Source organism: Podarcis tiliguerta, assembly GCF_965153285.1.
Source record: "Podarcis tiliguerta genome assembly, chromosome: 2".
Taxonomy (NCBI): domain Eukaryota; kingdom Metazoa; phylum Chordata; class Lepidosauria; order Squamata; family Lacertidae; genus Podarcis; species Podarcis tiliguerta.
Genome location: NC_139535.1, coordinates 99,831,305 through 99,856,931, shown reverse-complemented (window position 1 = coordinate 99,856,931; position 25,627 = coordinate 99,831,305). Strand labels below are relative to the sequence as shown.

The 25,627-nt window shown below is 40.3% G+C and overlaps 1 protein-coding gene across 6 annotated transcripts in view; it reads left to right on the top strand.

Annotated features, from left to right (window-relative positions):
• HELZ (helicase with zinc finger) overlaps positions 1-25,500 on the top strand; it is a 126,545-nt gene extending 101,045 nt beyond the window's left edge. For all 6 annotated transcript variants that reach the window (XM_083427187.1, XM_083427185.1, XM_083427188.1 and 3 more), the window contains 6 exons: positions 1,386-1,462; positions 5,380-5,950; positions 7,548-7,782; positions 9,757-10,267; positions 15,702-15,954; positions 17,786-25,500. In XM_083427187.1, the coding sequence (XP_083283313.1) occupies positions 1,386-1,462; positions 5,380-5,950; positions 7,548-7,782; positions 9,757-10,267; positions 15,702-15,954; positions 17,786-18,117 (1,979 nt within the window). In that variant the 3' untranslated portion in view covers positions 18,118-25,500. The remainder of the gene's footprint in view (positions 1-1,385; positions 1,463-5,379; positions 5,951-7,547; positions 7,783-9,756; positions 10,268-15,701; positions 15,955-17,785) is intronic.
• The last annotated feature ends 127 nt before the right edge of the window (positions 25,501-25,627 follow it).

The following is a 25,627-nucleotide window of genomic DNA, read 5'->3' as shown; positions in this document are numbered from 1 at the left end:
GAACGAGCAATTAAACTTCAATGCTGGTTTTTCCTGCAGATGAAACTTAGCATTGTGAACTTTTAAAAATAATGTTTGAAGTCCTGAATAAAAGGTAAGCAGCTAGTTTAAAAGAGTTAAAGGTTTCAGAAGTGAAGGCGCATGGGGCTGTTGCACTCAGGTCTTGCTTGCAGCCTTCGAATATGCATCTCCTTGGCCACTGTGAGAACAGGATGCTGCCTAGATGAGTCCTTTGCCTGATCCCAAAATATACTTATGATCATCTTGCAGCAGATTTTCTTACAGAGAAAGGAGCTGCAGTTGTGCACTTTCATGAATTCACTAATTCATGGACCTCTCTAGTTGGCATATCCTGGTTCGGAAGCAGCTGCAGCTGAAGTTGATAAAACGACTTCTGGCTGCTGTGGCCTCTGCCTCCAGTAATAATCTAGAATCTAGAAATACCCCCAGATTCAGGACCTTCATTTCAGCAGGATTTCAGCTCTGTCTAGGGCAGGCAATTGACCAATTTATCACGGCATACAGGGTATGTTTAGAGTATTGCCTGGCAGGGAGAGGGCAGGAAAGTACAGCTTTGTTTGCGCACTGATAAAAGGATTTCTGAAAATCTTAAAATCAAAAAGATTTTAAAGGGAAAGCATCTACAAAAACTCGTCTTGAACAACTCATACTAATAATATTTTTTGCTCCTAAATCTACAAACAACTAGAATTCCAGCCTCCTAATTTCAAACCATGCTAAGAAATTAATCTGTTTTCTTAATATGATCTTACAAAGCATGGAAATCTTCAAGCAGTAAGAGAATGTGAAAACATTTTGTCTTTCCTATCTCTCTGTATTAAAGTTACAAGAGCCAGAGGCTTATGCTAATGAGTAATTGCTATATAATTAGGAGAATGAGATAGTCATCTCTGTTCCAGCTCACGGAGAAATGGGGAAAAAACACTGACTTGGACTTTTCTTCAGTTTCTCAAATCCTCAACTGTGTAGTGGCTAGGGATATTAACAGGAACCACGTGAATATGGATGAAACAGGGACCACAGATGGTCTTCTTCAGGGATTCATGTACTGAAATGGGTCAAGCATATGACCCCAAAAGCTTTCTTAGCTTTTCTGAATTGTCACCTATGTGTTGTCTTATAAAACACAAGTGCCCTATTTGTGTAAGGATAATTATGTTCTGGAATACGAAATACTGTATATGATCAATAGCAGCAGGAGAAGAATATAAAACACCGGAGTTCTTTAATGATTATCAGCTTCAGCAACAAGAGAAGATAAAATACCATCATTCCTTAATGCGTCCATGGGTGGGTATCATCCCATCTGAGCTATGAAAATGCTTTAATTTTGTTTTTGGTAAGTGAGTATTTTATATATTTAGGTAAAAATGAACCTAGTGCTGGACCTGAACTCAATAAAATCCGGACGCCTGAGAAGAAACCCATGGAAGCCAAACAGGTGTGTGGTCTTTATTTTTCTTTCTTGTCTTCTTATATGGGCTACTAGTCATTTCCCATAACACATGAAGTGACAGAAAGGAGGTCATCCCAGATGAATCAATACACAGAAGAGGTGGGACACTAGGGATAACAAATCAGTAATGTGTTGAGTGTAGTTTCACTTTTGATGGCCGTAAGGTTCTTTCCATCCATGGAAGGCTTTTGATTCAGCAGAGGAATTCTTGCATGGAGAATGGGCAGGTGACTCCCTTTTTCTACGAAGAACTTCAACATTATATATAATACAGCCTACTTAATTGGCTGATCTATGTTTGAAAAAGTGGAATATTTCAGGATTCTCTCCCTTACAAAATTGGCCTTCCGTGCCTTACAGAATTTACATCAGATATATAATGAGTCCAGACTAGAAAGGCTTTGTAGGCCACTCTTTAAAAATTGCTAGCATTAAAAAAAGGTTAGCAAGAATTTTGACAGATGCTATTCTTTAACTTTTCTGTGCTGATATTTTTTATCTATGTTTTAGTTCCCTATTACTTAGTGCTGGTTTTTTTAAATTAAAAAACAACACTAAATCATGTCCAAAATATTTGTGCTTGCCCAACCACGAGACTTACTGATTTTAGAAGTAATTGGCGAATGCTCCTGCAGCTCTGCTCCCAATTTGCTCTGAAAGTTTGAGGGATCCTCTAGAACAGTCCAGTGCCCTGAGCACGAGGCGCCTCTCATGGATCCAACTCACTTCCTCAAAGAGAAATCAGCCATTCATTTGTGGAATAGTTGGTTTCTATCCAACCTAATACATTTCAGTATTTTAATTAACCTTTCAACTTATAGAGCAAGTAAATACTCACACTTGTATGAGTAATTCAAATAAGCCTCAGCTTCCCCAGCCCCCAGAAGAATATTGTCAGATGGAAATGGTGGGAGAATAGACTCTTAGGAACAAAGTCATTAACTGAGTGGGATGACCTAAAGCAAATTGTTTAAGCTTTGCAGATAAATAATTGCCTTTTGGTTATATATTTGGTGCTTTTGTCTAGAAGCACAGGTAAAAAGCATGGAACCTGAGAGTTGTTTGTCTTTAACTAAGTTAAATATGATCACAAGCAAGCAGCTGGTTATTCATTTATATTACAAAAAGTAGTTGCTGGGGTGGATTCCAGTGATGAGAAGGTCTGGATGTTAAGGAAGGAATTCAATATAGCACTATGGCAGTTTTCCACTCAGTGCAAACTTTTCAGTGAAGGATTCTGCTAGTGGGACTAGTTAGCTGAATACCGCCCATAGTTTAAAACTAGAAGGACACAACTGCCGCTGGTCTTTGTAACATATAATTACCAAAGTAGCTATATATATATATATATATATATATATATATATATATATATATATATAGCTATATATATAGCTATATATATATATATATATATATATATATATATATATATATATATGCAGGTTTTGGTGTCCTCGGGTGTCTTCCCGTGTAAAAGTTGGGGTGTCTAGGCGACGTTTCGACGAGGTCTCACTCGTCATCTTCAGGCTGGTGCTTTCGGCTTCTTGTTACTGGAACAGAGCAGGATCTCAGTGTTTGAGTTCCTATAAATACTGTTGAGGAGGTGTGGTGTATAGCCTCCAATGTTCTGGGCAGAGAGGAGGTTCCCAGGCTAGTGTGCCTTTTCTTCTTTTGTTCCTTAATTACTTGAGGGATATCTTGAGTGATTTCTTGAGTGATTTCCTGAATCCCACTTAGGTGGGTCATTAGGTGTGGATTAGTTGCTAAAGCCTTCGTGTCTTGAACTCTTGAACTTTGTGAAGAGTTTTTCTGAGAAGATGGCTGTACTGCACTTGGTTGTGCTCTGGCTTGGCTTCGTGTATAGGGGCGAGCTGTGGTTTTGTGGCCTGTGCCAGCCAGATCTGTGTAGGGATTGCAGGGGAGTGCAGCATCCGGAGGTGCCACCCTGGTTTGGCTACTGGATGGTGTCTGTAGTTTATCTGTGGAGAGGGTCTGGGTTTGGGTCTGGTGTGGTTGATTGGTGATGGCGTTCTGTGTGCCTCTGGATCTGGTGTCAGATTTTGTGGGGAGGGCTAATTTCCAGATGTCTGGCAAGCGGGATGTGTCGTCACGCTTGTTCATGTTGTGAGGGTGTTTCTCTATCTCGATGGCTTCCATGATTATTCTCTTGTGGTGATGTTCCATGTTAAAGAGCAATTTGGAATCTGCAAAATTAATTTCGTGTCCTGTTTCTTTCATGTGTTGGAAAAGAGAGGAAGTTTTTTCTTCTTTTTTGACGGCATTCTTGTGTTCTGCGATACGTGCATTTATTCGTCTGTTTGTTTGTCCAATGTACGTGGCTGGGCAGACTTTGCAGGGTATTTCATAGACCCCTTGGTTTTCCAACTGAATTTTATCCTTGGGGTTTCTGAGGATATTGGCTATTTTTTGGTTGGTGCAAAAGGCTGTTTTGATATTGTGTTTATGGAGGATTTTGCTAATTTTATCTGTAGTGCCCTTGATATAAGGAAGGAGGGCTATGCCATTGTTTTCTTCTGTGTCTTGGTTTTTGGGGGGTGTTTCTTTTTGGATTAGCTTCGTAACCCTGTTTTGCTGGTATCCATTGGCAATTAACACATTTGAGAGATTCTGTAACTCAGTTGTCAAGTGGTCTTCGTCAGCCAGGCGTTTGGTTCTGGAGATGAGAGTCTTGGCTACGGAGTTTATTTGTGCAGGGTGGTGGTGTGATTGTGCATGTAAGTAGCGGTTGGTGTGTGTTTTTTTCCGGTAGATAGTGTGTCCTAGGGAGCCATCAGGTTTTTTGTAGATTAGGACGTCAAGGAAGGGAAGTTGGTTGTTGGCTTCTATTTCCATAGTGAATTGTATTTTGGGGTGTAGGCTGTTGAGATGTGTGAGGAAGCTATCCAGTTTTTCCTTACCGTGTGGCCAAATTACAAAGGTGTCGTCAACATATCTGAGCCAAAGTTTGGGTTTGTGTTCTGACTTGTCTAAAGCATTGGTTTCAAAGTGTTCCATGTACAGGTTAGCGATGACCGGTGAGAGGGGTGATCCCATAGGTGCTCCTTCTATCTGTTTGTATCTTTGTCCATTGTGGATGAAGTACGTGTTGGTTAGGCAGTGGTTGGTCAGGTCCAAGATGTATTCGGGGGGATTGTATTTGTTTTGAAAACTCTTCACAAAGTTCAAGAGTTCAAGACACGAAGGCTTTAGCAACTAATCCACACCTAATGACCCACCTAAGTGGGATTCAGGAAATCACTCAAGAAATCACTCAAGATATCCCTCAAGTAATTAAGGAACAAAAGAAGAAAAGGCACACTAGCCTGGGAACCTCCTCTCTGCCCAGAACATTGGAGGCTATACACCACACCTCCTCAACAGTATTTATAGGAACTCAAACACTGAGATCCTGCTCTGTTCCAGTAACAAGAAGCCGAAAGCACCAGCCTGAAGATGACGAGTGAGACCTCGTCGAAACGTCGCCTAGACACCCCAACTTTTACACGGGAAGACACCCGAGGACACCAAAACCTGCATTCCTGTACCCGTGAAAATCTACGAAAGCAAATATATATATATATATATATATATATATATAAAGCATAGAAAAATGTTCAGATTCATAAAATACATGTAGGCAGTTTCAAGTCAAGTAGAATTATCAGTGAAATGTGTTTTTAGTTACACAATAAAGAAGAGAATATATAAGTTTTACGGTGCTCTTTCTTCACTTACGACCTTGTTCTTCCCACCTTCGTTAGATTTCACACGCCTAATTCAGTGTGAAAGTAATTAAAGTGTTAAAAGTAATTTGCTTGGTACAGTCATACAGCTTGCAGGGATTTTGTTGGCTATGTTTTCTTAAATGATTTTTAACTAATTTGTGTAATTTTCTCCAGGTTGACTTAGAAGCAAATTCCCAAAATAGAAGCCCGGAGTTGCGTCCCAGTGCTGCTTATCCTAATTCTAAATTTCACCGCAAAGATAATCTTAACCCCCGGCAGCTGAATCTTCACCTCACCCCTCCACATGCTCAGTACGCTGTTCCTAATCGCCACTTCCAGCACCTGCCCCAGATTCCAAGGCAGCCATACCCTTTACAACAACCGCAGAACCCTTTGAGTCAACAGCAAAATCATTTGTCTGAGCAGCAAAACCAAATGGATCCACAGCAGAACCAGATAGCCCAACAGCATAATCATTTAAATCAGCAGCCACTGCAGACACCCTCACAGCTTTCCCCAGCCTATCAAACGGGCCCCAACCAGTCATTCTTTAAAAACCCAGTCCCACACAGACCTCACTCCCCTGGTGTAGACACTGTGATTTCAGAGCAGCACCCTCCATCTCTGTTACAAGAAGTCGGTAACCCTCTGAGACCCATTGCGCAGCACAACCCAATGTTGCCGCCTCACTTGAACCACTTCATTGAAGAGAATCCTCCAGGGATGCCTATAGGAGAGCAATTAGGTAGGTATAACCGCCACTTTTCATAGACCCAAACGGGACACAATTGTTCTAAACTTGAAAACTATGCTTATGTTTGGGTTTGGGGTTCATTTGTTGTTTTCGGTAGCACTGTGAATATTAGTGCCGTTCAGTACTGAGTTATCTCCCTTTCTGTCCAGAGGGCAAAAGACAGGAAAATCAGCCATGCTTGCGGAGCCTTTGCTTGAAGAGTTCTGTGGTGTTTGCATTTGAAACTCCTGATTGTGTTTTTCTGTTGTGCTAGGCACATTGATGCCAAGCCATGGGAAGGCAAGTGGGCCTTATCAGCAGCTGCACTCAGGTCCTGGGACTCATTCCTGAAGGAGAATGACCTTATCCCCTCACTACTGGCCATAAATGGACCATAAATGGTTCCTCTCATTCTCAAGCGATTTCAGTTGCTGTGGTTACCCTATTTTTTATGAGCTTTGTGTATATGTGGGTGTATTTTTAAATCTTAACTGTTCTACAGTTTTCAAGTACTTTGTTGTAGTTATCATTATTAGCCTACTCTTCTTTAAAATGGTTGAGTTATTGTTTGAACTTGCTGTGCTAGCTGCCTTGAGCTCACTGAGGAAAGGTGGATTATAAATGCTTCAAATCATGGGTGGAGAACCTTAGGCCCTGGACCTCACGTGCCAAGCCTCTATATATGGACTTCCCCAGGCCACACCTCCTGCTGGTTCTGGTCTCCATCCCCCTTGAGTGTCTTTGCCTGTCTGAAATGTCTGCTCATGCCTGTTGCTTGCCTAGATGGAGGCTAAAGAGGGGTTTGTGTCTGTGTGTAGAATCTAGCCTACTGTGCAAAGGGGAAATTGACATTTATTGCTCCACCCACTAATTAAACCACATTTCCACATTTCAAATATAGCAAGTGGTTTAAAAATGTACTGCTTTTAAATAATCCATGAATAAAATAGACTGCAGTCAAAGTGCTTAAGCTAACACATACACCAGGGAAGGGTGGGAGAGAGCATGCTCATTTTGAACTGGCCCTGTGAGAGGTTACTGTAAAATAAAGAGATGCTGAGACCCCTTTTGTACACCTTGTTTGTAATATTATATTTTAGATTACTGCTGTATATCAGATGTGTAGGATTTCATTTATGTAAACAGACACTCGGGTTCGGTGATATATTGATATATTGTCCCAAACTGGTTTGAAGTCCACATCGTATCGGTAACGTAATTTTTGACCTGGCAATATATCGCAAATCATGGTGCGCGTGTGTGTGTGCTATGCAAACATCACAATGTGGGAAAAACCGTGAAGCTGCCCAATGCCTCTACATAGCTCCAGTCTTATTTCAGACACTGTGATATATTGGCATATCACAATGCTGGTGATGTATCACAATGCTGAAAACCAGATATTGCCTTGCCCTAACAAGACACAGGGCAGGTAAGATATATTTCAGTGTAGTACTATGTCAAAGGTACAACAAGAAGCAAACTTGGTACCAAAGGTGTTTTGATATTGTTTGTACAATTGCCATATGATATTGTGAAATGAAGTTTTCTGACATAAGCATCTTCAGTACAGAAGCTGGGTAATTTTCCCCCCAAAAATGTTTTGCAGATCGTATTCATGGAAATTTAGCTTTGGAAACCTTAAGGCAACAGCAAGCAAGACTACAGCAATGGAATGAGCATAACGCCTATCTCAGTCAGGGCAATATTCCTTATTCTCACCATCACCATCCTCACTTATCCCACCTTTCTCAGCAGCCAATTGGATTGCATCAGCAGCCAGTTAGGGCAAACTGGAAACTTGCCAACAATGTAGAAGATGAAACTGAGGCAACGTATTCAAGGTAATTGTGGAAAGAATTCTCAAAGTGTAGCATTTAGGTGGAAATGGGACATGGGCACTTTTCATTCTGCCCTAGAGGTGAAAGGGTCCACCTGGCCCATCCCATGCTACAAGGAGGTATCCAAGTTGCTCCTGGAATCCAGAAACTCTTAATTCTTAGGGTCCAGTTCTAGGAGGCTCATTTCAGGTGCCTAGCTTGAATGGGATTGACTTCAAAAAAGGGCTGAGAGCGCTGTGGCTCTCTTCACAAACATGGTTTTGACAGTGAGCACTCGAACCATGAGCACTGGGGAGGGGCAAGGATTAAATAAGAATCAGACAGGGAGAAGAGTGATGTCTCAGTACAGTGGTACCTCGGTTTTTGAACATAATCCATTTCGGAAGTCCATTCCAATTCCGAAACATTCAAAAACCGAAAGCTGAATTCTCAGAACAGAAGCCTCAATACAGAAAATTCAAAATGGAAGCCGCATTTTCTGTTCGAGTTCCGAGGCACGTTCAAAAACCGAGACGTTAGCATTCCGAAATGTTCTGCTACAGAGGCATTCGATAACCGAGGTACCACTGTACACAGCATCAAGCCTGTCATTCTTTATAGTAGCATCCCAAATGTTCACATTAAGAATAATGGTGGTTCTTTTATGGCGTTGGATACTACAGTACAGTAGTAACATGTTAAAAGTCTCCTATCAAATCCAAACTCTTCTGGCACTGAAAACAATATATTGCTGAGATATATCAGAATTTCTGCCATTTGCACATTATAAATAGTAGATAAGATAAGATTGAGATAGCTTTGCAGGCAGATGCCAACTACAACAACTTTGCGGGTCATTAAAGAAAGCATCAACTTCACTTGCCCTGTGAAAAGGAGCATTGTTGAAATTTACTAGAATAATTTTTTTATTCGTAGCCTTTATGTCTCAAGAGCTTAGGCCAGGTAATATCAAACAGATGGGTTGACAATCCGTAGAGGGTTTGCAAATTGAACCTTTGGAAGCAAAAAAAGGATAAACAAAGAGAAAGGGAATACTTGTTATGCATTTGTATACATATAAAGCAAGCCAGTCTCTTACCATTCATACTCAGCTACAATCTGTATTTGGATTACCACTGCAGAGTCTGTACTTTTCTTCCCATAAAGCAACTGCACTATGTCCTCACCCCTTTTTATTTTATTTTAAAAAATCATGTTATGGTTCTAATTTTGGTTTTGGTAACACCCATGGGAGTTTTCACAGAGTGAGTTGTTTCATGCTTCGTTTGAAAATCACTACCTCCAATGAAAGGTTGGATTTAGCAGCTGGATATGTTTTGTGGGGGCACTTTCAAACATGTGGTTTCTCATGTGAAAGTGGAGGTTGTGCTACTTTGTAGAAGTGTTGTATAACCCCAGCACAGAGAGTTTGTATTGGCCTAAACATATTGCAGTTTTTCAGTTAAACAAGAAATGCCTTACAAGTTATTGTCTAGATTTCGAATGGTTCCACCCACTGCTTTAAGACTATTTTTCTGCTTTCGATACTGTTTTTCTTTTTCATTGTTCAGAATTTCTGAAAAAAAGCTTTAAAAAACCTATGCACGCCCCCAGATCCGGGTCCAGATTATTTGAGAACTACATTTAAATGTAGATTGTATTGTGATTCTTGTACAGTGGTACCTCGGTTCTCGAACGTAATCTGTTCCAGAAGCCCGTTTGGCTTCCGAAACGTTCGAAAACTGAGGCTTGGCTTCCCATTGGTTGCAAGAGCGTCTTGCAGTCAGCAGAAGCCATGTCGCACATTTGGGTTCCGAAAAACGCTCAAAAACAGAAGCATTTACTTCTGGGTTTTTGTCGTTTGAGAACTGAAACGTACGACAACGGAGGTGTTCTGGAACCGAGGTACCACTGTAGTGCTGCCATTTCTCTTGAATGCGATAACATTTTACACTCCTTTCATTTCTAATCTGAACAATAATTATTTTCTTAACGTAGGCTCCAGGATTTTCTCCGAGAAATATCACACCGCGATCAACATGAAAGCAGGGACCTAGTTGAAATGCCGCCACCTCAGTCGAGACTTTTGCAATATAGACAAGTACAATCCAGAAGCCCACCAGCGCTCCCTTCCCCTTCGTGCAATTCAAACCACAGTGGCCACTTTCCTAACTTCTCAGAGAACAGAGACATTGAAGTATCTAACAACCCAGCATTTCAGCAGCATCTGCCTCAAATGTACAATCCCCCTTTCTCAATGCCATCGGAACACATAAACCCGCCTTCCCTGAAATACCTGCAGCCTGATGGATCATGGACTTACGCTAATCTACACCAGAGTCATCTAATGGGGCAAGGCTTTCATTACGGTATACCTCCATTGCCTCATAGATCGCAGCAGAACCCTTTTATCCAAATACAGAACCATCAGCACACAGTTGGTCAGGAACCATTCAACTCCCTCACTTCGCGAGCAGTGTCTGCTTCTTCGCTGCACAGCTTAGAAGAGGTACGTGGGCTGCGATGCTGGTCATGCTTGCTTCCCATTTAGAGGTCTGTTTAGAATGAATAGTGAATAGATTTAATAGTAGCAAATGCAAGCTGATTAAAAAAAAGGGAGTCAGCGTAATAGATGGCTTCAGGCAAGGTCTTGTATCATTTTCTGGATTCCACTGTTGAGGGTTTTATACCAGCTGCTGTCACTTTAATTTCATTATGAACAGTTACTATATTTTTAATACACGTCTCCTAGGATTGCTGGATAGTGATTATTGTTTTCAGGCTATGAAAAGCTACCCTCACGTATACAATTTTGATTTTGGATATGTGTCCGGATGAATGAAACTTGTAGAAATTAGCAAACTAATATCTTATTTATTAAGAGTATATGCATCGTACATTATTTCAAAGCAATTTACTATTTCAAAAGAATATCCAGATTTAATATAGCTCAAACCATTAAGCTAAAACAAAACAAATAAAAAAAAATACCATCAGGACATGTTACTTGGGTCAATATCTTATTAGTGAGGATCAGCCCCCCAGTTGGAATCATAAAGCACATCCCTTTGATCTGTGCATTCAAGCCCTAATTGAGCATATCCTGGCAGCAATATAAAACACATTTGTTTGGATAATGTATGATTAACAAATAAAGGTGAGGTTAGGTTCAAAGATGTACTTCTGCATGTGAAAGATCTTTGGGTCATGGAAGGACCATTTCACTGGAGCTCTGTGTAGAAAAGCGAAATTAAATTCAGATATATTCTTTTGGTCACATAAGGCTTGAGGAAGCTTGAGAACTGTGGCAGAACTTGCCCATTATAGCAATCTGCTTCTAGTGGTAGAAGAATGCTGATAGCTGTTTTCTTTTCCTCTTGCCTTCTTTGTATCCAACCCCCCAGTGTGGTTGTTTTATTATTGACAGGCTCCCATCCCAAAACACAATGACAGTGACTCTTACTTGAAAGCAAGGAAAAGGTCTTTTATTCAGGCCGGCAGCCTTAGAGGCTCAGCAGCCAACAAGGCCTAGAAATCAAGATTCCAATGGTCATGAGCAAGGCAAGAGATTGATAACTGAATGGAAGCTGGTTATGACTACATAATTATATCTAGGTGCATGCCAATGATGACCAGTTCAACTAGATTCCCCAGTATTATCCTTATTGTTCAGGTTCGGTAAAATTAATGTACCAGTTCTATGCAGTGATATTGCCACCACTGGAAGATTATGGGAGCCTCTAGTACAGTGGTACCTTGGCTCTCGAACTTAATCTATTCCGTAAGTCCGTTCGACTCCTGAAACCATTCGCAAACCAAGGCGCGGCTTCTGATTGGCTGCAAGAGCTTCCTGCACTCCAGCGGAAGCAGTGTTGGATGTCCGGCTTCCAAAAAATGTTTGGAAACCGTAACACTTACTTCCGGGTTGTTGGTGTTCGGGAGCTGTTTTGTTCGTCAACTAAGCCATTCGAGAACCAAGGTATGACTGTACTCTATACTCTTCCCATTGCACTCGCTTAGTTTGAGGGTGATGAATTGCAGCATGTGTGTTTTAGTATCTAGGAACTATGTGCTAATGAAGGTTGCGGAGGTTTTTCATAGACTTGGCATACACTGTAGAATAAGATGCTGTGCCATTATGATGAATTTTAATTGTGCTGATTAGAACCAAAGAAAATTATCAGGACCACAGCTTGTGATCATGAATGCCAGAACATCTCTGTGCTGTTTTGATGCCGAGTTATTATTATAATAACCTTAAATCTCTGTTTTGCACCTCATCTGGGGACTCCGCATCAGCCATAAAGGGGAAAAACATTTAAGATACATACTGATCTGGGTGAACTAGGAAAATAACTGCTACAAATCCTATTAATTTCAGGCTCTTTCAGAAACACAGTTGGGGACTAGGAAATTGCTGATTGACAGACATAGGAACAAATCTTCTGCACATAAATATTTGCTTTTATGTTTAGAATCAGGCTCTTCGAAATAAGATACTACTGTTCTCTTTTGGTTTTTTTGCCTTCTAATACAGTGGTACCTCGGGATGCGAACAGGATCCGTTCTGGAGCCCCGTTCGCATTCTGAATAGAATGTAAGATGCAACTGTGTGTGCGCGGGTTGCGTTTTCCCACTTCCGCGCATGCGCGTGATGTCATTTTGAGCGTCTGCACATGCGCAAGCGGCAAAACCCGGAAGTAACATGCTCCGTTACTTCCAGGTTGCTGTGGCGCGCAACCCAAAAGTGTTCAACCTGAAGCACATTCAAAAACATGACTGTACTCAAAAGCATAGGTATTTTGATTCTTAATAAAAGATCACTTTTGACAGAGACGGAAATCACATTAGAAGGGCATCTTACTGCCAGTGATAGAACAGAAAGTGGCATCCTTCCTTGCCAAGTCAAGGTGCATAAGTCCCTTCTTCCTAATCTATAGATGACCAGCCTATGGGCCACATGCAGCTCCCCCCTCCCTCCAATCCTGCGAGGCCCATTTGTTATACCCCAGTTGCCCATACCCACCAAATGTGCCACCATGTCTATAGTTGTTTCTTCTGGAACATCCCTAATATGTTTTATTGCCCTTTATCAGCTTGTTCTTCATGTCTTGGATGAAATATACAGAAATTCTCCTATCTGAGAAATGAAGGGTTTGGAAGTTCCTATCCTTTCTCGTTCAGTTCACTTCTTTCCCTAGGGCATTGTCACCTTGTGCTGGGAGGGAAGGCAAAAAACGTTTGGGATTTGAATGGAGATATTGCTAGAGATGAAAATCCCGTGTCCCTTCCCATGTTGAGATAGTCAAATGAGTATACATTTTTAGGAAACTATTTATGTGAATAAACCCTTGGCAAGATAGGTCTGTAGAAATCTGTGTTAAAAGAATCCTCTGGTCCTGAAATGCTAGCTGCCTTGCACTTACTAAACTTTTTAGCTGAAGGCTTTCAGTCACATTCTAACTTATTTTAACAGATTAATGTGCAGATCTCACATAGTTTGCAATGAAAAGACTCTTTGAAGAAAAGATGCTAATTGTACACTTGCACATTGCAAGTTGTAAGTGTGATGCCCTTGAACGAAGTTTGGGAAACTACTGGTGTCATTGCTAGCTTTTCGGATTTTACAGAACAGGCCCCAGTTAACTAAATTTCCATGAAAAAGATATGCAGCATTTCTATTGCTCTGGCACTTGTTTTTAAAATGCTTATGAAATCCTTTTCTTATAAGCGTTTGGTATAGTATAGTATAGTATAGTATAGTATAGTATAGTATAGTATAGTATAGTAGTATCTTTAAATGCACTGATTCTTGCATTCCTCCCCTCTTCACTTCAGCTGAGCTTAGATCCACTTTTAAAGGATCTTGACTAAATGATCCATTTGATCCATTCAAAACATGGATCCTGGTTCAGATAAAACAATGGTTAATTTAACAAGCCAGCTGCATAATTTATTATTGGCTTTCAATGAAACTTAGAAGAGTTGTTCTAAGCTTGGATTCCTTGTTTGGATGTAATATTAAGCCAAGATTCTTTAAAACTGAAAATAAACTTCGGGGAAGTCCTGCTGTGCAGCAGCTGGAATGGGCAACGTGCTAGTCTGATGCGTCACTCAGACTTGCTGGGGCTCATCCAAGGAACACTAAACAGCAATTTAGCATCACATGTAAACATGGCCTGTGTCTGTGTCTAGTTTTTTCTCTTATCTCTCTCGATAAAGAACCCAGTACTGAAGTGTTGATGGAATTTACATTTAAAACAGTTAAATCTGAATTCAGTCTGAATGTGCAGCTGATTTGTAAACCTGGTCTTGAATTCATAGTTTCTTTAACCTTATCAAAGCCTATCGGATTCATTTGGCATAAAATCAATCAGTACACTACAATGTCCCAATAAAGGGGAGGGCACTTGATAGTTCTAATAACTAAAAGGAAAGAACAAGAAGGCGCTCACCTTGGGTTAGAAAGATCTCACCACAACCATGAGGTAGTCTCTCTCTCTGGAGAGTGTTCCATAACTAGGGGGTCACCATGAAAAAGGCCCTCTTCCTTGTAACTTCTTGCTTCAGCTAATTAGGCGGAGAATCTGGAGAAGGCTTCCAGTGAAGATCTTAAGGGCCGAGTAGGTATATATGAGAGCAGATGATCCTTCAGGCATTCTAGCAACAAGGGTTTAAAAGCACTTTGAAGTTGCCAATTGACTGAAAGCCAATGCAGATAACAAAGGCCTAGTGGAATGTGCTGTTATTGGCCAGTTTCCATTAATAATATCACACCCTTATGTTGGGCCAGATGAAAATTTTGGACTGTTTTCAAGACAGCCAAATTTCCCTGAATGTGTGACGGGACACATTTGAAAATTGGCAATATTGTCTTGGATTCTAAGATAAGTTAATGTAAGGAAATCCATGGAAGGAAAGTTTCCCATCATCTTCTCCTCTTTGCAGCTACCTCTCCAAAAGCCATTTTGGAGGGTAGTTACCCTCTTGAACAATATGCTGGGTAACATATACATTTGGAAACTACCACCAGACCTCATAATTGCCAAATCATCAATCTTCAGGTAAACCTTAAAGAGGAATTACTAAAAAAAAAGAAAAAAGGATGATTTGTTTCATGTTGCTCAAAGCTGACAAAACCACGAAGGAGATGAAAATGCTATGCAATCAAGTACATCAACCCATGTTACTTGAAAAACAAGGCGTCACAAGTTCATGAAATGTCACTGAAAATTAGCTAAGTATATTTTGAGCAAAAATATTCCCCTGTGCCCTCAGCTGCTATCTTATCCACAAACGACATCAAAGCAAAATCACATTTTATTTCTATGTTCCTTTTGCTTCCTTTACCTTCTCCTGTAGAACAGAGAAATGGCAGGGAAAGAAGCCTCTGTGTGGAAATGAAAAGCGTGCGCAAAACAAAATAATGTGTTTTGTTACGTTGTGTGCTTTGTGCTACCTAGAAATTATTTTCATGGGATAAATTAAACCAGTATGGATGAGCCAAAACTGCCAAGAAAGTAGAAGGAAATTGCCACTGGCAGATACTTCCACGCAATTGCACCCTGGAGGGAAGTTGTAAAAGGCAAGCTTGGAAGTAGCAAAAAAGAATGGTTGCAAGACAAAGTGAGAGATTAGGAATCAATAAGTCATTGTCGAGGTTGTGGGGTGGAGATGAACACTGCAATGTGATACCTTGGGATTTGAATAAATGTTTTATTTCTGCCACCATTAATATTTAACCTTGAGAAATTTCAGCGGTATTTACTTGCATTCTGTCTGTTTTTGTACTATTGCAAAACCAAATATTTAAACTAGCACTACTCTCATGGTATTCCCGTTAAAGTGATTTCAGAATGTAAGTACTGAGAATCGCAGAGGGTATTTGCCACAGGTTCCATGCAAGTGACCTCTCTTCTCCTCTTTGCTTTTCTTCTATGCAGTATGAACCAAGAGGACCAGGCAGGCCGTTGTACCAAAGAAGAATTTCATCTAGTTCAGCCCAGGCTTGTTCTGAAGATATAAATGCTCCTCAAGATAGCCTTGGACAGTGTAAAGAGCTTCAGGACCATAGTAACACATCTTCTTTCAATTATTCATCCCCTGAATTGTGGGTAAACTCCACCTCATCAACCCCATATCAGAACATTCCATGCAATGGTTCCAATAGAGCAGTCCCACCAAGAGAACTCTTGGGTATGTGAAGCTTTCTCATCATTTTAAAGTATTATTAATAATATTAATTGCAATAATTTTATTATTTATACCCTGCCCATCTGGCTAGGTTTCCACAGCCACTCTCGGCAGCTCCCAACAGAATATTAAAAACACGATGAAACATCTAACAATAAAAACTTCCCTAAACAGGACTGCCTTCAGATGTCTTCTAAAAGTCAGATAGTTGTTTTCCCCTTGACATCTGAAGGGAGTGCGTTCCACAAGGCAGGTGCGACTACCGAGAAGGTCCTCTCCTGAAATAATAATCATTTTATTAAGCCAACTCATTAAGAAGTTGCTGTACTATTTCTGGCTAGCAAAATATATTCTCAGAATAAAATGCATCAACTTTTTCTCCGCATTGAAAACTTACAGATGTTTTATCTTTGGGACCAATGTCATATTACAAATATGGTATCCTGTCATTCGCTCTTTTGTAAGATAATTTGCTGCTTACTGAAGTGGATTAAATATTGTGCATTCCAGTACAGAAATAAGGCAGTGATGCACACAATTCAGGCCTGGGTTAGACCTAATGCCAAAACATGGGTTAACATTAAAAAGATAAGCAGGCACAAACTTTGGGCTCATGCTATCTCCCCTTCAGTTGATTCGTTGGTTCAATCAAACCACAGTTTTAATACCCTGGTTTGCAAGCTAACTGTTGTTTGGACAAGCAACAGTTTCCCATATTCAGATGTTACTGGAAACTGCTGTTTGTTTAAAACTGAACAGAAGCTTTCAACGTATTCACCTTGTGCGCAAAGGAGGAGTGGAAGCAGGAGCGCATGTGTGCATAAAGAGAAAGATAGAAAATAAGATTCAGAAACATCCAATCCTTCATCTGTCTGTTTTTGGGGGACAGGAGGCGGGCAGGTGTGGAGGACTCCCTGGTCCTGAATGGGGTAACTGTGCCTCTGAAGGACCAGGTGCGCAGTCTGGGAGTCATTCTGGACTCACAGATGTCCATGGAGGCACAGGTCAGTTCTGTGTCCAAGGCAGCTGTTTTCCAGCTCCATCTGGTACCCAGGCTGTCTCGCCAGAGTGGTGCATGCTCTAGTTATCTCCTGCTTGGACTACTGCAATGTGCTCTATGTGGGGCTACCTTTGAAGGTGACCCAGAAACTACAACTAATCCAGAATGCGGCAGCTAGACTGGTGACTGGGAGCGGCCGCTGAAACCACATAACACCAGTCTGGAAAGACCTACACTGGCTCCCAGTACATTTCCAAGCACAATTCAAAGTGTTGGTGCTGACCTTTAAAGCCCTAAACGGCCTCGGTCCAGTGTACCTGAAGGATCGTCTCCACCCCCATCGTTCTACCCGGACACAGAGGTCCAGCGCCAAGGGCCTTCTGCTGGTTTCCTCACTGCAAGAAGCCAAGTTACAGGGAACCAAGTAGAGGGCCTTCTCGGTAGTGGCGCCCGCCCTGTGGAACGCCCTCCCACCAGATGTCAAAGAGAACAACACCAGACTTTTAGAAGACATCTGAAGGCAGCCCTGTTTAGGGAAGCTTTTAATGTTTAATAAACTATTGTATTTTAATATTCTGTTGAAAGCCGCCCAGAGTGTCTGGGAAACCCAGCCAGATGGGCGGGGTATAAATAATAAATTATTATTATTATTGTTATTGTATAAAAACACTATTCACTTCGTCTACACCAATATGACACCCTACATATCTGTTTTCTATAAACAGACATTATCTTCAATCCTCAAATCCAGATGCCATTGTTTCTTTTTCGCGCAAAAAGTCTATGAGAGGTTAAAGGGGCTACCTTCTTCTTTTCTTTGCTTTCTGTTTCCAGTTCCTTCAAAGACCGCCAAGCCGCCCGAGGAACCGATGAAAGTTGAGAACATCCAGCTGTCCAATTCTTTTAATTACAATATGCTCCAGCATCTTGGCCAGTTCCCTCCCCTCATGCCCAACAAGCAGATCGTGGAATCCAACAGCAACAGCCAGCCCAGCTCTGGTGCGAACAAGCCGGCCATGTCTTACGCAAGTGCTCTGAGGGCGCCACCAAAGCCCAAAGCGCCCCCTGAGCAGGCAAAAAAGAATAGCGATCCTTTGTCTTTGTTTCAGGAACTTAGTCTAGGTAGTTCATCAGGTAGCAATGGCTTTTACTCCTATTTTAAATAATCAGAATATTTTTGTAGAGAACATTTTAATTTCTATTTGTGTCAGTAGACTTAAGATAGTTGGGGCTTCCTATGCAGTTGCCACCATTTCTCTTTGTTTATATTAGTAAATATATCTTGGTTTAATTGCTTTGCTGCTAGACTTGAAGCTAACCTTTTTAAATTATATTCCGTTCTCTCCCCCCCGCCCCCACTGTGGGTCAGAAGTTTGAAAAATTTTCCCTAGAAAAACACACACTTAAAAAAAATGAGAAAAAAAATGTAACATTATATATGTGTTGCATTAAAGCTAGCAGCTGAAAAGTTAACTGTGCAACTTAAAAAATATATATATAATTTTTTTTAAAAGAAGTTGTCTAAATTGTATTTAAAAAAGAATTGTAAGTAGCATTTACATTTATTCAATAACATTTAGCATACTATGCTGGGTTTCTGTACCAGAAATGGCCAGTTAATGTACAAATGTATGTTATGTCTGCTTAAATTGTTTTATTATTTTTTTTAAAATAAAGGTGCAGCATCTTATAATTACTTTCAGTTTTATCAACTTTCTGTGAAAGGATGCTGCATTCTAAAACTTTTATAGTTTTAGAACCTGTATGATGTGGTATAGTAATCTCCTTTGACTGTAGGATAAAGTGAAGACCTTCTTTGCAGTCCCGCACACCACTGTTTTTAACTTTTCAGAGTAAAGCAGTGGTCGATTAAAAAAAACAAAAATAAAAAAAAAACCCTCACATTTTATTTTTGGACAGGCTGCTAAATTTAGCTTGTTGGAAAGATTAATTTGATAGATTTTTTTAAAAAAAGAATCATGAAATTAAAAACAATTTTTATTTTGCTATGTTGGGTGCTTTGTAGTTTAATAACTATTAAAACAAATTGAGTGAATTTAGTAAACTATTTGGGTCCCCCTCCCAACTATGCATGTGTAAATGCTTGTAATCTGGTTTCTCCTACTCTTGGCTTCTCTAGTGGTATAAAGAATTGTGCCGCTTTAAGTTTTTATTTCTCCTTGCCCCCACCTCAGTAAAATCTTTTGGTACATTATTTGATGTTTACATTAAATGTGACATTATACGACGGATCTTCAGATATTTTGCTAACTGTTTTGTTTGAGGAACATCATTAAAGAAGATTTTTATGTTTGTCAAAGCTGTATCCAAATTAATCCAAAATTTTGGGGAGTCAAGTTGTGAGGGGGGGGGAGGGGGAGGACTTGTGAATCCATATGGTTGTTTTTATCTTTGTATGTTCTGCTGAGGTTTTCCACAATCTTGGTCTTTTACCACTATATATTGAAAGTGAAATCTATAAAGAATTATACAGCAATATGTAACAAAATTTTGGAGAAAAAAAAAACATTTTAGGGTAATGTTTACCTTTCAGGTTGTGGTCTTGTACACTGTTCATACTTTTGAAGTAAGGGATGTATCTTTTATAGCTTCTACAGAGGCCCTTGTCCTCCTTTACACTTGAAAAGATCTCTCTGATCGGGGACGTTAATTTTTAATCAATATTTTAATTTATTTTAATTTCCCATTGTGAGACGCGAGAGTAATATTTTCAATAGTATCATTTTTAAAAGTGTGTTTCTCTTTGAGGTGGCACAGCTCCCCACAGCTTTGAAAACATTGGGATAGACCCAGAGCCTTTTTGCTGAGCTACTGTACTTGCTGCTGTATTCAATCTGATATTTGCTCTTGTTACAATCCATTTGTCCCTGTTGGGTGTTTTTTTTTGTAAATCGTTGTGGTGAAGTCTCAGCTTGGTTTGAAATCAGTATCACCTTTCTTACTGATTTCAGGTAAGTCGGGATTTCACTGAAGAGATCTGCATACTGATTTAATGCATTGCAATATCTGAATGGTTACCGGGTTTGTGGTTCAGAAATGCAGGATAAAAGCTGCATGGCTATGTAACTTGTATTTCTTAACGTTATAGAAACAAACAAAAAAGTGAAGGAGAATATCTCTCCTCAATTTTGCTTCACAGTTTGAGCTCACAGTATCAGGAAGTTCCAGAGGCTAAGTTCTCTGCATCTTAAACAGAGCTTTCATCATTATCATTAGTATTTTTGGTCTGCTGAGTACTGCAGACAATGGCCCTAATGAAATTAGATTCATAATATCTCAGTTGGTATAAACCAGGGTTAGCCCCTTTGAAATAAATGACGTTATATCTGATGTCACCTCCTAAAGTTCTGAGTTCCAATCCTGCCCCTGGTTACTCATGGCAAATTCTATTGAAGGCAATGACATTTACCCACTCATAACCCAAGGCAGGAATGTTGTCTTTTTATCCCACTTAATGTGGACACAATAAAGAGTTGTTGGTGATACGTACAAAACCAGGGATAGGCAACCTGATGCACTCCAGATGTTTTGAACTGCATCCATCATCTTTGGCCGTACTAGGTGGGACTGATGGGAGTTGTATTCCAGAACATGTGGTGGTTCCAAGATGCCTACCCCTGTCGATGATGATAGCAGGTTAGTTAGAGCTCAAATGCACTCACTCAAGTCAGCACGATATCTTCAGGGTTTCAAAATCACACATTTATATAGAGTTTTATTATTCTGTTCACCTTACCTGAAATATTAAACTAATAAATTTTGCTTGTTCGTTTACTTCAATCTGTGAGTTAGCTGAGGAACAATTGTTGACATCTGATGGCCTCATTTTTAAACTGTCATACACTGGTATTTTCATCACAGCAACTTTCTAAAAACACATGCTTTATTTTTCTTTCTTTCTTTTATTTCACCCTCCACCCCAGCCTTATTGTTGTTAAACATTTGTCGGAAGCGTATGCCTGCGTTTGGAAGACTGATATTTTATCTTTTCAGACTCCAGAGATTAAAATGAGTAAGAGGCTACAAAATAAATCCATTTACTCTGCATCAGATTTTTATTTTTTTTTACAGATTGTGGATTTCGGTCAGACTTGGCATATACGGGGACCTTGGTGAGACTGATGTTTCTGAGTTGTTAAATACAGTTTTCTCCAGAGATTCAGAGCTATAGCAATTTCGAAAATAGAACTGGCTTTGCAGAGGTAGGAAAGCTCCAGACCATTCCAGTGCTCTGATATACTCAGATTGCTGGTGTTTAGTTTTACCACTGGACAAATTCTACTTAAAAGCATTCTCACTGATTTTAGTTCTTATGGAATTGCCAGTCTTTTGTCAGGAGTAGGCCATTAGTAAAGGCATACATGTTGTCATGTCAATTACTGTGAAATAAAATTTCTAACGATCCTGGTGTTTTTACAGTTTACAGCTCTTGTGTACTTAGGTCTGTACCTAAGTACATAAAAGCTTATATAATTTTCATAGTCCCTTCTCCCCCTGCCCCCCCAGAAAGGAATAGTGCTTTCCACCATTATTTCATTTCACATTTTCAGAAACAAAATATACTAGTGTCATGGGAACGAGCATCTTTTATTTTAATAGGAGCATGCCATATATTGCTGCACTTAAAGAGAATTTTAGAATACATTAGTGGAACTACAAATGTAACCCACTTATGCTTGGTAATATTTAAAAGGAAAAGCTGCTGGTCAACATTATATTTGATACATTAGGTAAAGTATTTTTCTTCTTGCTGGAGAATTCATTTTTCAGGAAGCATCTTGAAGGGTTTCTGATGTTACGTCAATTTAACTTATCAGTCTCATTTAATTGCATTATGGTATTGGATAAATCCTAGATCCTCAGTCTCTATTTTATTTCTTCTTCCATGCCTAGAAGCCATTTTACTATTAGTTATTATAATTTTCCCTTGGTTCATCTGATCGGCTGGCTACCCTGATTCTGCCACCTACTCTATATTAATAGACCTGATCCTGCCCCAATCTTCATATGCTACTGCATCATATTTGTCACTGAGAATCGCAGTGCAGGATCTGCCTGAGTGACTGGTGATCTCCATATTAAATGTCCACCATAGGTCTCCTGTTCTTCCTGATGGACACCCCAAATTTAGCACAAAGACCCACTTCTCACATCACTATTTTTGCTAAATAAGTGCATTTGTGTGAGAAGAGGTCTTATGAGAGCCAATGATAAAAGAAAGAAAAAAATGAGGTTTTGTTTGTTATGCTTGTCCAAACCTTCCTCTTGAAGAAATCCAAACTTCCAAAGTTATAGCTGGAGTTTTCATTCTAATATTTAATGGTTATAACACCCAAATATTCCTGCCTCCTTCACCTTTAGCATTTGTTTACACAATCTGTTCATCTTCCCGAATTCCCGAAAAATTATCAGTGTTCAAACACCCCTACCTATGACTCTTCTGTCTGCCTGTCTTCCAGCTCATGTTATGCTCAACACTACCAGACTGAGTTACTGTACCAGAGCCTCAAATCTTAAACCCCCCCCCCCAATAATGCTATGAGGACAGAGCTGATGTGGCTTGTTCTATTTGATCAAAATCTGATCCTTAGCAAATTGCAACGTTTACTAGACAAAAACGAATTAGACAAGTTACATTTGGGAACATCTGTCTTGTTTGTAGACTTGCAGCCCAAGCATTTTGTACTCAAGTTTCCTTGTCACGAAGACCCCAAAAGTAGCTTAAAATGTGGATTTGTGGGGATTTGTGCTAACAGTTCTGACTCTAGTAGTGTATCCCTCACAAGGTGTGTTTGTGTATTTGCTTACGTGGTGAAAAATAAGGTTTACTGGCATTGCACTGCAGTTTTAAGTGGAGCTGCTTGTCTTGCTGCTCCAAGATAATGCAAAATGGTTTCTCTTAGGATTCAGCTTTAAATTAAATGTGAAGGATAAAGTATGTGTGGTGAAGATTGTATCCAATGAAGTATTCCTATTAAAATAGAACTTTCCACCTGCACAACAGGACTTCTTTTCTCCCCTCTCACAGAACTGCTCTGGAGGGTTGAGGGAACACCCAGAACAGTTTGGAGGGTGGGGATGGGGGAATAGAGAAAGAATGAGAGAAAAAGAAAAAGCCCTGTTGCACAGGCAATTTCATTGGAGTCAACTCATGGTGAATTCTGAATCTGCTTCCTGTCCCATCCATATCAGTAGAAATGTACCTATTTAGGCAGGCCATCTTCTCGCAGTGGGCATTGTATTTCTCTCCGGATGTAAGATTGAATATCCTTCCACTTATATTCTATTAGTCTTTGCTGCAGGTATTTACCCCCTTCTTTCTTGCAGTATGCATACTACCTACTTAGCTATTGACATTGATTTTGACAGCAGCCATTAGTCTGAGATGTGGAGTTGCTCATACGTCCATTTTGTTTTGGTTTTTTGTTTTGTTTTGCTCATGCTCTGATACACTGCGGTGTAACACCACATGACGTCATCATAAACATCTTTCAACCTATTCTTTTATTATATATTTTTCTAGATACCTCCCCCCACCGCCATGCCCTCCTCTGCAGTATGTCACTGCCAGATGTCCTGCTCAAGTCTAATAAGTAAATTCTTTGTTTTCCTATAGTGCACTCTGGGCTTTAAAACCCGGTATTAAATAATAAACCCTCTTTAATCTACACACTAAAAAACAAAAAAGTTCTACCTTCAAGGCCGGCCTTAGCTAAAACTGAGGTAATGTTTAACAGCATATAGAGATGGAGATGGGAGGCTGAGGGGGTGGGGAAAATCCATCTTGCTTTTGGAATCAAATACATTGCCTCATGGTTAGGCTGGTCACTTTTGCCTTTAGTAAATGCAGTCATCGTATAAAAGCCATTTGAGAATTAAGTAAAGAAGTAACCGGGAGGCTCATTTGCAAGACAACAGCCCAGTTTAAGCAACCGGCAGGCTTTAAGGTGATCACCTGACGGCTGCTGAAGGATTTAGCCAGCATAGCCTATGCACTCGGCCATGATTGTGGCTTCAAAGGGGCATATAGTGGTTGGAGCAGGACATGTATATGTTCTATATGGAAGCACCACGTAATGGGTACTGCCATACATTCCTCACCAGGTTTGAGCTCATCACCCATTCCTACAGGTGATTGTAGGCTGAAATGGAACGTCTGGGAGCACATATCTTCATCCTGCTGGAAAAGTTGGATGCAGATGTTGGCACAAGCATCTCTCAAAAGTCCTGAGGCACCTCTGCAAGGTGCATGTGCCTGCAATTCTGTCATGACTTGGGAGGGAAGCTACCATGAAAGATACCAGCTAGCTCAGGGTTTTTTGTGTGTGGGTGCAACGGTCTCTAGATTGGACTGTGCAACACATGCAGACCTTGCTCGTTCTTGTTCTATATCAGCACAGCTAACTAAAAATCCTCCGTCTGGAAGCAGCCACCTTTCAATTGGGTCTCCTGTGCATTTCTCGAGAGAAATACGCCATTGCCCTTGTATTTCTTACCTAGCCCTTGCTAATCTGTATCCCATTCACACGGTAGTGGCCCTGCAATCGGGATTCTCTCCATTTGGGTCCCTGGCTCCTTTCTTGCCCTCATAATACGCCCGAGATGGCAAGAGCTGCTGCTCATTACCCTCTTCATTTGCTGCCACTGGCAAAATGCTGCCACCCACAAACTGTTAAGGTAGCCCTGACATGGGGAACCTGAGTCCCTCCAGATGTGGTTGGGCTCCAACCTCCGTCAGCCCCAGCCAGCATGACCAGTGCTCAGGGATGATGGTAGTTGCCATTCAACAACATCTGGACGCCTGTAGGTTCACTACTGCTGTTACGGCCAGGAATTTAGGACGAGCTAATGAGAAGATTTTTGTGTGCGGCCACAATGTACGAATATGCCAATTTAAACCCCGTTGATTTTAATGAGAGAATGGTGTACCTGAGGCTCTGTAACTGGGATGCCATTGTGGTTCTGTGGATAAATTCCCCTTTAATGTGGGTCTGTTAGTAAAACGGAGTTAGAAAAGCGATCTCTTTTGAATACAGATTATCTCCAATTTAATCCCATTCTCTGAGAGGCAAGATAAATATCCTCGGTGAAATAACTGAGGTGGTTGTGTTGCAAATGATTCTCAACGTGGCTTACTTTAGCAAAGAAAATGGCCTTATATTAAAAAGTTAGTACTATCTAGTATTAGCGGAAACCTCAGACGTAGCTCAGAAGAGTTGCAAAGCACCAATAATGTTCTAAACCTTTCAGAACCCAAATTGCATTAGCTGTCCACCAGTGGTCAAGACTGCTAAATCTAGAAGGTGCTTTTGAAATGGTTTCACCAAGTTGTTTTTTTTAAGTTTTTTTTTGCGATTCCTTGTAAACTGCGTGGAGGACTGGGTCTTACAGTATCTTCAAGTGTAATGATTGTCTTGGTGCACTCTTTATTTTTAAAGATTAATGGTAACACAAAAATGTATTTTACTGCTACATTTAAAATGTATTTATAATAAAAATGCCTTTTTAATAAATAATATTGAAATTTACCAGTGCATCATGTTTGCTGTACATGCTGATGGATTGTCTCAGAAAAAACTCCCAGCGATAATACATGTCGGTATGGAGCAGTTGTTTGAATTGAGACCTAAATATTTGTGGGGAGATGATTTTTTT